This window comes from Metarhizium robertsii (genome assembly GCF_000187425.2).
Source record: "Metarhizium robertsii ARSEF 23 chromosome Unknown MAA_Scf_5, whole genome shotgun sequence".
Taxonomy (NCBI): domain Eukaryota; kingdom Fungi; phylum Ascomycota; class Sordariomycetes; order Hypocreales; family Clavicipitaceae; genus Metarhizium; species Metarhizium robertsii.
In genome coordinates, this window is record NW_011942193.1 from 2,580,614 (window position 1) to 2,595,278 (window position 14,665).

The window sequence follows — 14,665 nt, forward strand, 5'->3', positions numbered from 1 at the left end:
GGCGATGTTGCTTTGCTACTGTTGATGCCGAAAATGACCGGTATGAAAAGAAGTTTCTTGGAGCGTTTACTAAGCAAATCAAAGGTGAGGTTGCGCGTTCTTATCGATAGGGTGTGGCGATAAGAATGCTCAACTTCAGAAATCGTCACAGCTCAGAGGATGCACAACTATAAGCTCAACAGCGCATTTTACCTCTGTATTGTATTATACCCCTATTTTGTTTATATGTGTAATTCCAACGAAATGCAAATCACGGAACGTCCAAGTAAAACCATGTCGATGAATAGTCGAGCGACCACGTGATAGAAAGTCACGTGGCCATTTAGTCAAAATGAATCTGTAACCGAATCCACCATGATTTCACCAATGCTCAGCGTCAGCATCGTCTAACCTACTTACCTTGATCTTTCGGATGACAGCGAGCACGAGTCGTGACCCAAATTATATAACCACACCCAAAAGTCAGCTATTGCTCATGAATCCTATCCCCGCAAACGACAAAGCACAACCCCTACAAACTTGTTTCAATACCTGGGCCATGAAACAACAGCCAAGACACACAACGGGCACACCTAGAATACATCTAGCGGAGCGTCGCTCATCACCAAAACCCCATGATCACTTGATAAACCGGTAACACGTAACAAGATGGTCATTCTGAAATCCGGAGCTTGGAGATCCGTCACCATCACGACGGTCAAGTTTTCTCAACTGACATGCCGCCAAGATGCCTCGAGTGCATGTCTTGGCTGCACGATCGGGGGTGTCAGAGAGTCGAAGGAGGTAAGAAGTCCAAAAGAAAAAAAATAAGGCAAGGGTCACTGGTAATGCGATGGAGGCCTTTGCGCCCTTGGAAACTGGGGCTTGGGTTTAGCAGGCAACCAGGCGGCTGGGCATCCATGGATGTTGGAGGCAGATGACCTCTTTGCCGGAACCACCTCCATTTTTCTGTCTTGGCAACAGAGAATGCCATTGGCTCATGTTGTACATGATACTGCCCAACTGCCTTTCCAATCTTGTCCAGATACGGCGCATCAGATGGTACACGGCCTACTTGATCTTTTGGCCGGGCCGTATCAAGGAGATGCTTGTACGATGAAGCTGCAGCAAGGCCGCATATTTCCTCACGATGTACCCCCACCTTATGGCAGACAAGACGGGCCAAGAGACGGTTGGGGGCAAGGACAGTACAATGATATCGCGACGGGATCAAACTGGACAAAGGGAGTTGAACCGCTGGGTTGGTCATCATATTGTCCGTGCACGGCAGGGGCCGCGTCGTGAAGCCGGAGTCTGACGAATCAGCTATATTGGCGGCCCAAGGGTTTTGAGATGAGGAGCAAAGGGTTCAAGCCTTCTCAGATCGGTGTATGTAAGTCTGCCGTCTCGGTGACACGACCCTGTCTGTCAACCTGTTCTGCCCCCTCTCTTAGAACGGTGAGGCAAGATGCGGACTTTGAATCTGCGGCCATGCGTCCTCGTCGTCGTCGTGGTGGGGTGCCTATTCTGTCCACGCAAGGTCCATGATTTGCCGGTCTGTGGGCCGCAAGGTCACGTCTGCTCGACGGATGCAACGCTACGCAAACCAATGGTGGCAGCATGAGGATCCCTTGTTCTTTTTTATTTTCTTATGAAGTCCATCCTGGGAGAACAAAACCACCGGGGTTTCCTGTGCAACTTCTCACGGATGGATCAATCCGGCCGAGTGTCCATGAACTTTGGCACCAGTTTTGGGTGATTGTTTCAAAAAGGGCACACACGTGCGTGCATGTCCACGATCCTTCGTGTGCAAAGAATACATATAGCAGTGCCCTGTTTTATGAGAATACGGCAACCTTGTCCTCACCCCTTGCCGTCAGCGTAGCTTGTCTATGTGAAAAATAATGCCGTATACTACATGCAATTATACTGTCCGTACGAAATGTCCCACAGCTACTCCGTAACAGGAGCCGACGATAGAACTCGCCGATAAAATCACGGCCCAGCCATGGTCAACGACGCCATCACATGGGCGGACAAGGTGATGCGGGCAAGGTACCGTATAAGATATATTCAACCACTACCTTCAACGCCAACTCGGGAAAGAAGTAATCGGTATCTCGTGTCGGGTTTTTAGCTCCATTGCAAGGCCAGCACTGCCCCAGGAATAGTTACATGGCCTAGCTCGATCACGGGGCTACTTTCCATTTCCTGAGCTAGCCGTCATTTCTCAGCTCAAGTCGTCGCGATGACGCCACTCCATTCAAGGCGGGAAACGGAATCAAGGCAGTTTATCGTTCTGTCCTTCCGGAACAAGGGTCCTAATTCCGCGGTGTGCCGGATCAAGAACTTCTGGATGTCTCATGGCCGAATGTCTTGTCTTGAACCAAATCCGGCAACACATATTTTAAGACATTGAAGAACAGATCCATGGCCATCCTGTCTGACTTGGGGCATTCACGGCTCACAGTTTCGAGATTTCTTCTCCTGTGTTGAGTGACTTGCGTACTGTCAGAACCTTGAAAGTGAAGGCTTTAAAACAAAGAGTTGATGGATGGTCTTGGCCTGCGGCATTCAAATCATGTTGCGGTTGTCAAAGTCAAATGACAAATTCGTTTCCCAAGTCATGTATCAGCAAGCTGTTTTGTGATGTGTGCACCCAAGCAGATAATTGCAGGGCATTACCTAGCGTCGACTAGAAGCTGAATGAAATAATTACAAAATATGAGAATATCTGGGCCTTTGAGGAATAACGTGTTTCTGTTTGTTTGGTATGCCGATGAAGTCATGGTCGATATATGTATATATATCATATATACTCTGTTAAGACCATGATGGGGTCGTTACCATCGCATCCCGCAACTTGGACGACTCGCCATCACTTGAGGCGGCAAATATGGGCGTTCGGACTATAAGGGTCGACTCAAATAGACGTCTCAGACTGTCTCCTGGTGAGTCGAGTCGAGTTGACTGAGATGAATATCACGGCCGCTTCCACTTCTCATGAGGTGCAGTCGCAAGTGCGGATAACTTGCAACTGTATTTTACACTGGAGGAGCTCTCATCAAGAATAGCGCCCACATGTTAGGGAGGGGGAGTGTTAAGAACACAATGATATTTAACACAGAACACGTCAGCCTATTCGTCCTGCTTAGATTTGTGTCAGCCATATGGAGACGATCACCAGTAGACAATGTGTAATACTGGGGTTGGTTTACATTGTGGTGCGGAGAGGCATCTCGTCAGCATTAAAAATCAAATCCTAAACTGGCTCTTCTATACATGGCACAAATAGCCAGGGTAGATTGAATGCAAGTCGGTAATTTACCATGTTAATTAGTTGGCGTCAAAGGCCTAATTTTGAGTAATTTGCGAATGCCTCGTGTATCCCCAGCCAAATGTCAGCCACTACCGCGTCGTGTCATCTCTCGCAAATGCTCACCCGCGCCTTGTGTTGCCAAATACTGCATTATTGCAGAGCCTTAATTATTTTCCCTATCCCAGGTGTTCAGGGAGACCCTGTATATACGGTTACACCGCAGCTTCTCAATGCGGCGACAAGATACGGACAAAAACACACAGCAAGTGAAAATGGAATCCTCGAGGTTGGCATCATTGCAGGCGCTGTGAAAAGTCGAATGTGCCTTTTCTTTGCAGCGCGTCGTGGAAAAGTCAAGTACCTGGATGGTGTAATTCCTTGGCTTTGTCACCACAGACTCATCGGCCCAGGTTGGGTTTGTTCCGCCACTAGATGAATCGGGGCTACGATGCGACGGGCATCTAAACGCAGCGCCTGTTGGCCTATGGTAATCAGATAAATGAGGTTCTCCTCCCGTCCAGAAGCGAGGCTCGGCAGTCGTTTGGGTACATCCCTTTGGAGCACGACTTTGCACTCCGTATGGCTACGAGTATGCATAAGGCCGATCCAGGTTACCCTGCCGCCTCGTCCACCCCAGGGATCCCGGGGATATCGTTGAGAGATGGCGGTGTGTGCCAGCAACAGCCACGGAGAAAACGCCAACTTGAGAATGAGAAATGTAGCAGGCTACTATGCGATGTGCTACTCTGCACACCGTTGGCGAGTAATTTGTTTGTGCGGCGATGATCTCTAACCTGAATTGCAAGAGTCAACTTTGGTAGGATATGTATGTACATATGTACGGAGTATTGTACATATGTACTCCGTACATACATGAATATGCGGATCATCCCAAGTAAAGGCAGGGATAGGAATTGCAAGGGTCCCTGATAGAAACCGATTAGGTGGAGCCATGCTCTGAGCACGGAGTAACAGACATTTAAACAAAATCAGGTTGCGCATCCAGCGGCTGCAATGTGCGATTCAATACGTAAAGTAGTTTTTTTGACAGGGCTGCAGGGTGTCTGCAGGGTGTTAAAAAGTGCCCGTCTCCAGGATGACATACGGGTACGATAATTGGTCGCCCGCATGACCATCCTGCATACACAGGGCGATGCCTTGGAACGGTGTTGAGAGCAAGAGTCCGGTTTACCTCAGCTGCCCAAGGTTTGGGTTTTGGGCTCTTTCTAGAATCCGACTTTGGGCGCCCGAGTTGCCATGAGGCCTGCTAGTCGGAATGCTATTCCGTCGAGATACAGCAACAGACGACTTCGCCGCATCAAGCGCATTGTTGCAAGAATACGGTCTTGTTTGACTGTTCTTATGATATGGAGCCACTTTTGTGACGTCTGATTCGGTCATCGCCCTCTGTTACAATGACACTACTTTCTTAATGCCTGATCGACTTATATAGGCCATGAAACGGCGCCTTGGCAGTCGCCATGAGGCCGTCCTGAAGCAGTCAAGAAAATCCGGCATTGGTGAGCCTTGATGAAGCTTCACTATTCCGAGCGATGAACTGGTGAATTACAAAGACCGCGGTGCTGGCTGTTTCAATAGGTATTGTCGCCGGGAGTCTCCGGCTTCTGATTTCGAGATGCCTTCGTCTTGTGGACTTGCGAAGACTTTGGTTACATCCGGCAACAAGATCCCCTTGGCGATTCGACAAAAGTAAGCACTGGAGCTGAAGGCAAACAACAACCCGTGGCACTACAGCTCTCACGAGGAGCAAAATGTATATAATACCAGATAGCAAGAATAGGCTCTGGCGCTATTGTTGGAGCAGCATTTGGCCTTGGTGGAGTCCTGTGACGAACTAGTGAGAAGCGGTTGCGTTTCTTCTTGGCCGTAACTGGAAGAGAGAAGAGTTGAGGCGTCAAGGACGAGGACAAAAACCCTGTGGCTGAAGCGATAACATGAGAGGAGAACAGGGTCAATCGAATGAAAAACCTACACCGGACTGGGCACTTGCAACAGGGTGGCGAACGCCGAGGCTTTTGACCATCCAAGTCTTGTCATGGCCGCCACAATGGCGAAGCAGGTCTTCACTCAGTCACCACCTATCGCGCATCTCGGGGGATTTTGTTCCCCTTTGTCAGATCGCTCGCTTGCGGGTAGTGTAGGGATGGAGAGGACGTCTCCAAGCCAACGACATGACACGGCTACAAGACTCGTAGTGCGGGGTGCTGCTTTGCATGCTGTGTGATTGTGATTGTAGACCTGACATAACATACATAGAATCCATCACGCATGTATCTCACTGCATCATGCGTGGTCAGTGTGGCTGGAAAGAACCTGGTCTGGCGTGGCTTTGGTGCGGTCTGGGGTTGAGCGATCGCATCGCTCCCGCACCTCCTCCTCATTCTCTGTTCGTCTTTGAGCATCCCTGGGCAGGAAACTGAGAATGATGGGCGACAGCTCGTGGGCACTTGACATGGGGTCAAGGCTTGATCACTCCACTCGGCTGGGGGGGTTAAGACCACTTTCAAGCCACGGCTGGATGTTTAGCGCATGTTGGCGTCACAGCGTCGACTTGCTCTGCTTCTGTATGTACATTTGCATGGTCGCGTTAGTCTCGAGAGTTGCGACAACTTATTCAACGGCCTTGGTCCTAGGGTGTGCGAGTCTTCGCCGCGAAGAGAAGGACTTGGTTGACTCAACACGAGAGACAGGGTAGCTATCGGGTAGTGAAATGCGAGACATGTTTCCACGCATTGCCCATGAGACATTGATGACTGCGCGACTGAATAAGCGGAGCAGCGTTGAGCTTTGGGCACGGCGGCCAGGTTGATAACGCCCATCAGCCTTGACCAGAAAGGACCGGTTGCTAGGTCTTTAAGATCGGCTTCTGGTAAAGTTGCAATAGCTCAGGTGAAAGTTCTGGCTACCTACCTGGGCAGGCGGCAAGATAAGAATAGCATCGTTACGGAGTACGCATGCCGTCTAATCTGCCGGTTGCTGGTGAATGTTCAGTCCAGTCGGGCAGTTCCTATCCAAGTCTCTCTCTAATAACCGCTTCTGGCGCTGGTGAACTGGTATTGCGGCAGGACCCCGAGATACCGCGCCATGGTCGTACCGGGATTTCGGAAACCCTCTCTGTTAAAGGATGGCGGGACACCTTGGTGTGTACTTTAGACGGAAATATTATCTTTCTTTCAATCTTACCCGCTTCTTTTGGCACACATAGCGATGGATGTTTGGGGGAGTGCATCCTTCGTCTAGGCTATACGTCTGGCGCAGCGGAAACGTCGGGTTTGTGCTCGTCAGCTTTGATAGATGGACCAGGGTAGAGGCCTTGGGTTTTGGTACTTGTGCTCAAAATAAATGGCGCCGTAGAGTTAAATGGCATGTATTATCCGACGTCTGGAATGGCGGGCTGTGAAATTGTTTCCTTCAATAATCCAAGTCTCGGTCAACTTACCTAGGTATGCACCAGGCCGTCTCTCCGTCACAAACCAGATGAGCCACCCCCGGGGGCACGGCCAAATCACTAAAGGTCAAAGCCTCTCAGGTGAATTTGAAATAGACTTTTGATCGATATGGAGTGCGTTCATTGCACACGCCGTCCGTCCGGCGAAGAGCATGAGCCTGATGATTATGACTCGTCTGATTCCAGCTGAGTTTACTCCGTACGACGAGCGGAGAATCCGCACGTTTGTGCACCTGCTCCAATCAGCCGACCTTGGTTGGACCTGCCGGCCTTTGTGCCTTGAGAAGCTGTCGCGTTTGGCAAGAGCAACGACTCGTCCTTGCCTCAGCTGGCTGTTCTTTAGATGGCAAAATGCCTGGGTTCTTTTTTTTTTCTCTCGCAGTGCTACAGGGCTGTTGCTATGATCTTTGTGGAGGAACCGTAATCATGCTCGATATTACCCCAAGCGTTCTTTGATACATGCATGACAAGTAGTAATACTAGTAAGACCGGCGCGAGAAGTCCCGGGCTCTCTTGAGTTACGCACGTCCTTTCTTTCATCTAACCATGTCTCTGAGTTGCGCGATTCGCCCTGAATTCTGCACGTCAGCGAGTGTCGGATTGGAAACTTCGCAAGAGGCAAATCCAGATCGTCTTTTGTACTCCGTATGAACAGCTATAACAGCCATCCTTTGGTATGCAACGACTGAGGCCTCTAGCAGTGTCGACGTTGTAAGACTCTTGCGAGTCGGAGACGTCATGTACCGAAGAGTCGAAGACCGACAAGAAGTGCATGGTCAGCAAACATAGTCTTCCTCAGCATATTATTCAGGCAGCGTAAGCCCTTCATCAGACCAGCGTCACATCCCCACCTCAATCCGGTCCGCTAGCTGACTAGCATGCAGTTGTTGACAACTCCGCAGCTGTTAGTATTCAATGTTCGTTTATTGACGAGGGGACCTTTCTAGCTGTACCTCCAAATAATGCACGGGTCAGTCAGCCGTTTGCATTTTGTCTGTCCTCTTTCCAGGCTGGCCGACACATTATGCCTGGCAACTTGGCGATGCGACGTTCCAAAACTGCCAGCAGCTATCGTTGTATGTCCGTCAATCAGTGGATAACCTGGCGATTAAAGGTATCGTAGCTCCACAAGCACCCTTGGGCCCCCTCGCCACTCGCCTGTCTCTTGATGCTAGGTAGTAGCCCCGAAGCTGCACGAGCTGTCCAGGAAAGGAACAGGAGACTTCAGCAAGCAGGATTACATCCAGTATATCCAATGTCAACCAGCTAGAAACCGCCCAGTCGGGCCAAAAGTCATGGAGCCATTGCCGTATTGCTCCAAGAAGATGCGTATGCTTGTGGATAACATGGCCGAGGTGCAGTTCGACTCAAGGGACATGGGTTGACGGCATCTTGTAAGGCTATCCTCGATTTCAGCCCCCAGCTTGGCTCGCTTTCTTTCCCCTCCCTTTGTTCAACCAAACAACCAAACGAGAACTGAACTCTCCTCCTCGTTGGGCACGTAAGTAGACGGCAAAGGCTATCCAGTCATTGGCCGAACTACAGGCCGGGACGAGAGATGCTTGATTCTTGTAAGCTATTCTTGTCCCCCTCCTTTCAAGTCCCAAACTAGGCCACGAGACAACGGTGTATGTATGTTTGTATCATAATGCTCCCCTCCAAACGCCCAGGGGTTGCGTTTCCCCATGTCGCGAGTCCGACATGCAGACTGGCTGCAGCTGTTCTCGCGTGAGAATGAGAAGAGTGTCGTACTTTGGGTTCTATCCTTTTACATGGCCGGTCCGATCTTCTTGGCCAGTGGGTTGATGGGCGCAGCCCCACCCCCAAGTTTCGTTTTTACTAGTGGTACGGAGTACTAGTAGTATGTACTTCTTCCTGAGCCTGAACCAGATACTACTTAGGTTACTAGCGCGCAACCACTTGCCGCGATGTGTGATGAGTGAGAACGGGAGGGGGCACGTATCGCGGATAATACAGCAGACTTGAACGGACAGGGTCGCCAGGAACTTTACCAGACGACAACGACGCCAACGACAGCGTTTGGGGTACATACTTACTCTGTAGATGGATGCTGACTGAAGCACAAGTTTCTCTGGCATTGCCCGCACGCCCACTCCGTCATGGCCGCCAGATGGCCCAAAGCCACGGTACATGTAAGTACGCGGCATGCACAGTAGCAGTCGACGTACCAATATGTTGTACTTGAGCGCCAGGCCCAGGTATGCATCTAAAGATGGCGTCGTTCTCCAACCCTTGCGCATGCCTTGTCTGACTTGCGGACTGACTTACATTTCGGCTACCTTGCTACATATGGCATTAGCCAGAATCCACATGGACTAGCAGCCGCTTCACCGTTCAACGCAACATCTAGACATCTGGACATCTGGACATTTGGGGACGTATTGTGCTCCGTACTCCTGGACAGCTGGACGCCCACTTTTTTTCCAGTTGGCCGCACGCCCATCGGAAGATATTGCCAGCTGGAGGAGGCGCGGCGACAGGCGGACGAGGAACTGACCCCAGCTTGGCAAAGTTCTTTAAGTACGGAGTACATGGACACACGGCGTAGGCATAGAGGTACGTGCCGGGAGCACCCATGTACACACAACCTCCTGCTCCAGGACGCTCTAGCTGCTCTGGGACAAGCATGCCACCCGGTGGGCGCCTCCCTGGGCAAACCTGCCAGAACAATTCAAGTCAAGTGCTTCAACAGGTGCGCTCGAGTCTGGTGCTGCTCAATCTCCCTCCCTGCGCCTGGCTCCCTGGCGCCATCGCCGACATCAAGTCGTTGGCCCCGCCAAGGCTCTTCTTTTAGCTCCCCCAGACCGCGCCATCTCAGCCAACCACCCTTCGTCATCTGCCTCCCTTGCACGTTTGGACGATATCCGCCCATCCTTTATCGTTTCCGTGCGCGGTGCTCTAACTCATTGTGCAATAACTCGGTACATTTGTGCAAAGGTGCAGAGCAAAGACTCTCGAGAGACGCTACGAGAAGCGCAGTGGAAAAAAGTGGCAGCTTGCACAAACAAGAAGTAAGTTCTAGATGTTGGTAAGCACCAAGCACCAAGCACCAAGCACCACGCCCCGGGCACGACGGCCGCCAAGGCCACGTCCAAGGACCAGGACCAGGACCAAGACCAAGACCAAGAGAGGCCACATGTGCAGGCCGAAGGGGCCAAGGAAACACCAGGCCAGTCAGTGCCCATATTTGTCCGCAGGCCCGGCATTGGCATAAAGTACGGAGTACTCCGTATTCCATCCAGGCTTCTGCTGCGGCTTCGCCTGCCTCTGCCTCTGCCTCTGCCTCTGCCCTCTTGCCTCTCTGCCCGGCTTTCTCTGGCCCGGGGTCTTTTTCTGTCCGCCTTGCAGCCGTTCCCCCTCCTCCTGCAACTCCCCATCTGTCACCTCCACTGCTACCCGTCGACTTGCTTAATACGACACCACTCCAGCCCGCTGCCGCTATTCTGTACCCTCGTTCGCATCCCTCCTCCTCCACCTGCACCACCACCCACTTGCAACACCACCACCACCACCACCACCTTCACGGTCTCGCGCCCACTCCCGGCCACGGCCCCAGCGATCACTTGTTTCTCGTACGCAGTGCCGAGCGCTCACGTCTATCGAGGATTCCATCAATCAGTTTGTCAGTCGCGCGCGCATCTGGAAACCGCCTGCGTTCCTGGTCCACACGCCGCTTGCTCGAGTCGCGCTCATCTCATCGCCGTCGTCTTTTGCGACTGCAACTCGCAAGTCGTCGCAAGCCGGTTGTCGCAGTGCCAGTTGCAAGCGAGGACGACGAGCGCCGAGTTTGGCACTTATTGCTCGTCAACCCGTCCGTCTGCTTTGCGCACCCGCGGCCGTCGCCATCGCTGTCGCACACGCGCGCTCTCGCGCCTGCGCCTTATTCAAAGGTAAAACCATCCCAAGCTGTTGACTGTTTTTTTTTTCCTTTTCGGCCGCCGTTCCAAAGCTCTTGTTTCTTGCCTTGTTTCTCGTCTTTTTGCAGCTCGTGTTTTTGCGGGGCGCGTGAGCCTCTCTGGGCCTGTGGAAGGAGCCCTCCGTCATCTGGCAAAGCGCTCCACTGCTCGTCCTTCTTTCTCTGGGTCCAGGTTTAGGTCGCGCGCCTCGTGCAAGGCCGCCGGTCTGTGCCGTCAAGCTGGTACGTATTCCTCCGTGTGTGCGGTACCAGACATTGTACATGCGGTACATGGCCTGGCACCGCCTAACGCTATATCCGGTTCCCTCCGCCGCTGCGACGGCCTATGGGCGTTCAAAGCTGCTGCCGTCACCTTTGCTCCGGGGGCCCTGCGTCCGAGGGCCTGTATGCGCCAGGTACCTGCCAGGTACCTCTCCCGCCGTCGACGCTGCTGGGGGTACAGCCCGAGTCTGGTCTCGGCAAGGCCAACTTGGTCTGGGTTGCTCGAGTTCACGTTCCCGCGCCCACTCCCCGCCGGCCACCTGCACGGTTAACGCTGTTCTGCCGCACCCTCTCCACGCTTGAGCTCCTCCTAGCCCAACTGCTTCACGACACGTCGCCGCCATCGTCATCGTCGCCGTCGTTGCCGCTGTCGTCGATGCTATTGCTGGCTTGGCCCATCTGTCATGTACTCCGCGCAGCCAAACAGCGCTGATAGTGCCACCATCAATCCTGCCGCTCTGAGTTCCCCCGGTGAGTTTGTTCTTTTCCTTGTTGCCAACATTCTAGCCATGGCCGGCTGTCGCGACGCCATTTTGAGCTTCGTGGGAGCTTGCCAGCTCGTACCACTCGGACTGACCACGGCCCAAGCCGTCGCCGTGGGCCTCTCCCGAGACTCCTGAGCTTGCGCGTGCGCGACACGAACTGCGACTTATTTGACGTTCGCGCAACTTGGCCCGGAGGCCCTTCTGTTCCGTGTCGCAATGCTGACTCTTGTTGCTTAACAGCCCTATCTAACACGCCGCTTCGCGGCCTCAAGCGGAGCCGGTCCTCGGATTCTCACAACATCCTGCAGCCCGGCGATGACGGTATGTCGTGGCAGGGTTTCACCCAACTTGACGTTTGCCTTGTCCTGCCTGGGGTACGGTGCGCGCGCAGGGCCGCGGTGCGCCACAATCCATTCTCCGAAGCTCAATACACGGCCGTGTTACGATACGCAAAGGACCCAGAAGTGACCGTAGACGGAGCGATGACGAGAAGCCTGGCATTTTGTGTTCTCATTTTATTTATATTTGTTTCTTCATGATTTGGCGCTTTGCAGCACAATACAGACGACGCATACGAGGCTAACCACTCATGTTTTTGCATCACAGCCAGTTCCCCGCCTCATCCGAAGCGAATCAAGCAAATGAAGCCATCCGACGCTCCTGGGCAGCCGCCCGCCCCCGGGGTTGCGCAGGCTGGTGCGCCGCCGCAGACTCCCCAGTCTCAAAGCTCTACGTTGCCGAGCCAGACGACTCCCGCCTATGCCACGACTCCCGCCGGGGCGCCCCCCAAGACGACTCCGACCAAGTCCACAGTCAAGGCCCTGCCCACCGTGAGAGACCATACTACCGACCAATTGAACCCAGCTGGCGACGAGTACCTGCCAAGAGAAATCGATGAGTTTGGCGAGAAAAAGGTGATGCCCAACGGCCAGCTTCTGGGCAACCGAACCTACCGGTGCCGGACCTTTCTGGTGCCCAACCGAGGCGACAAACTCTTCATGCTTGCGACCGAGTGTGCCCGGGTACTTGGATACCGTGATTCTTACCTGTTGTTCAACAAGAACAGGTCCCTCTTCAAAATCATCGCCAGCCAGGCCGAAAAGGATGACCTTGTCCAGCAGGAGATATTGCCATTTTCGTACCGCTCGAGACAGATTGCCATTGTGACTGCTCGGTCCATGTTTAGACAGTTTGGGAGTCGCGTTATTGAGAATGGCCGCCGCGTCCGGGATGACTACTGGGAGACCAAGGCCCGTAAGCAGGGATTCACCGAGGCAGATCTGGCCGGAGAGAAGAGACCAGGTGCCGCCAAGGCCCGAGAGGCGGCCGAGGCCCAGAATAACCTCCTCATGAGCGGTCCTCACACCGAGATTGTCTACAACAATACCCCCGGACCCTATCCTGGTGCTCCGCCGACACATCTAGTCCAAACAGGTATGATGGGAGCGCCACCTGGAAACATTGGAAGAATGCCTGGATTAACAGTCGGGCCAGAGTTAGGCGACACTCGCCCTAGGGACTTCAGTAATATTATCAAGGGCGGCCCTCGCCAGGAGATTACCGGCCCAGCCTATCAGGACCAGACCAGGCCATCGCCAATTGGAGAGATCCATTCACAGGCGCATCATGCCGCCGAGTTCAGCCGATCCGTTAACCAGCAACGTGATATGCGCGGTGATTATTTACAGGGCATCTGGCGCCGTCCTCATGAGCAGCCGGTTACCTCTTCCCTGAACCCGACCGTCGGTGCTACCGATGCCGCGGCCGCAACCACACGACCATCAAGCTCACCGCATACTGTTGCTGCTGCTGGCGTTGCGCAACCCGTTGTGTCATCCCAGAGCCCTCAGATGCTGATGACTGCGGCCCCATACTCGCAGCCGATTCACGCCCAAAACCAACTTGGTCAGACCCCCTTTGCCCCAAGCCTCTCTGGAGAGGCGTTGATTGATTGACAAGTCCCTGTGAGGGAGCAGTGAAGGGCTAACAAGAGCATTTTCAGGATCTACAGGCGGCGGTAGCATGAGCCAAGCCGCCCCCGGTGGTTACAATTATCAGCCCAACCAGGCCATGTGGTCGCAGAACACGCAAACTCCGCATCATAGCGGCTATCCCAGCTATACCACGCAATCCCAGGCGCCTCACCCATCCCAGTCCCCAGCCTCGCACCTACGCCAGCCAAGTGCAGGGCAACTGCAACCAAACATGCCATTCCCAGGCATGGGTAGTATGCAATATGGCGCAAGCCAAGGCATGTATCCGGCGGACCAAACCCCACGACAGTACATGGCTCAAAGCACACCCGGAGCGCCGCAAGTCTCTCAATCTTGGTCTGGCCAGCACTCACCACCTCCTCAGTGGTGGACGCCGCAGCAGCAGCCTCAGTAGAGCAAGCTTTTCTAGTCTGATTCATTTTTGGGATGTTCATTTACCAGCGGCTGGTTGATACTTGACGACCTTAACGCCTGCTCCTGGTCTCTCTTTGTCGATTGTGAAGCATGTTGGCGCCGTCTCATGCTATTTGCTCTTTGTTTTGTCTAGTCTGTTGGTTTTTATATATTGGACTGTACTCCCGCAGCATTCCTGGATACCCAAGCATACAGACCAGTTAGGGAGGCTATGTGCTTTGGGGCTTGTAGCCCTTCGAAATTGTGTATAGCATTTGGCCGGGATTGGATAGAGGAGTCGGGCGGCTGGAACACTTACTTCTCCTCATCTTTTTATTTTCTTCTTCATTCTCAATCTTCATATGTGTCTTTATTTTCACAATTGGTTCGACTAAGCTTCGATATCTCACGACAATATCTCAGCGCGACGTTCATTCATGGCCACCACACCATGGTCTTTTTTTTTTCTTTTTTTCTTTTTCTTTAACGACCTTGACCTTTCGCTGGAACAAAGGATGTTAGCCGGCTATGCTGCATAACCATTTCACATTTGGGTGATCCGCATCGTTGCTCTGATGCAAGTCGACGTGACTGGTTTCCCTACACCTTTTGCGTACAATCTGGCTAGTCGCTTCTCAGAATATAAGTATCGTCATTTCTGTGGACAAGTCAACATTACTAGGCTCTAAGCTCCGCAAACGACTGATAGAGAGGGTCTATTGTCATCCTAACTTTTTTTTTTCTTTGAGATGACTGCTCGACTATATGAACCCAGGGTACAACCTGATCTTTGTGGTCTGGCTTCAGAACTGGCGCGCTATTGTCGAA

General features: G+C 52.7%; 1 protein-coding gene across 1 annotated transcript; it reads left to right on the plus strand.

Annotated features, from left to right (window-relative positions):
- Positions 1-11,369: 11,369 nt before the first annotated feature.
- MAA_03891 (Chromatin-remodelling complex, RSC SWI/SNF subunit Rsc7/Swp82) lies at positions 11,370-13,838 on the plus strand (the record flags this gene model as incomplete). The annotated part of the gene is made up of 4 exons (XM_007821889.1): positions 11,370-11,436; positions 11,691-11,771; positions 12,057-13,355; positions 13,453-13,838. 4 exons carry the CDS (start codon positions 11,370-11,372, stop codon positions 13,836-13,838), a joined length of 1,833 nt encoding a protein of 610 aa, XP_007820080.1.
- Between the last annotated feature and the right edge of the window lie 827 nt (positions 13,839-14,665).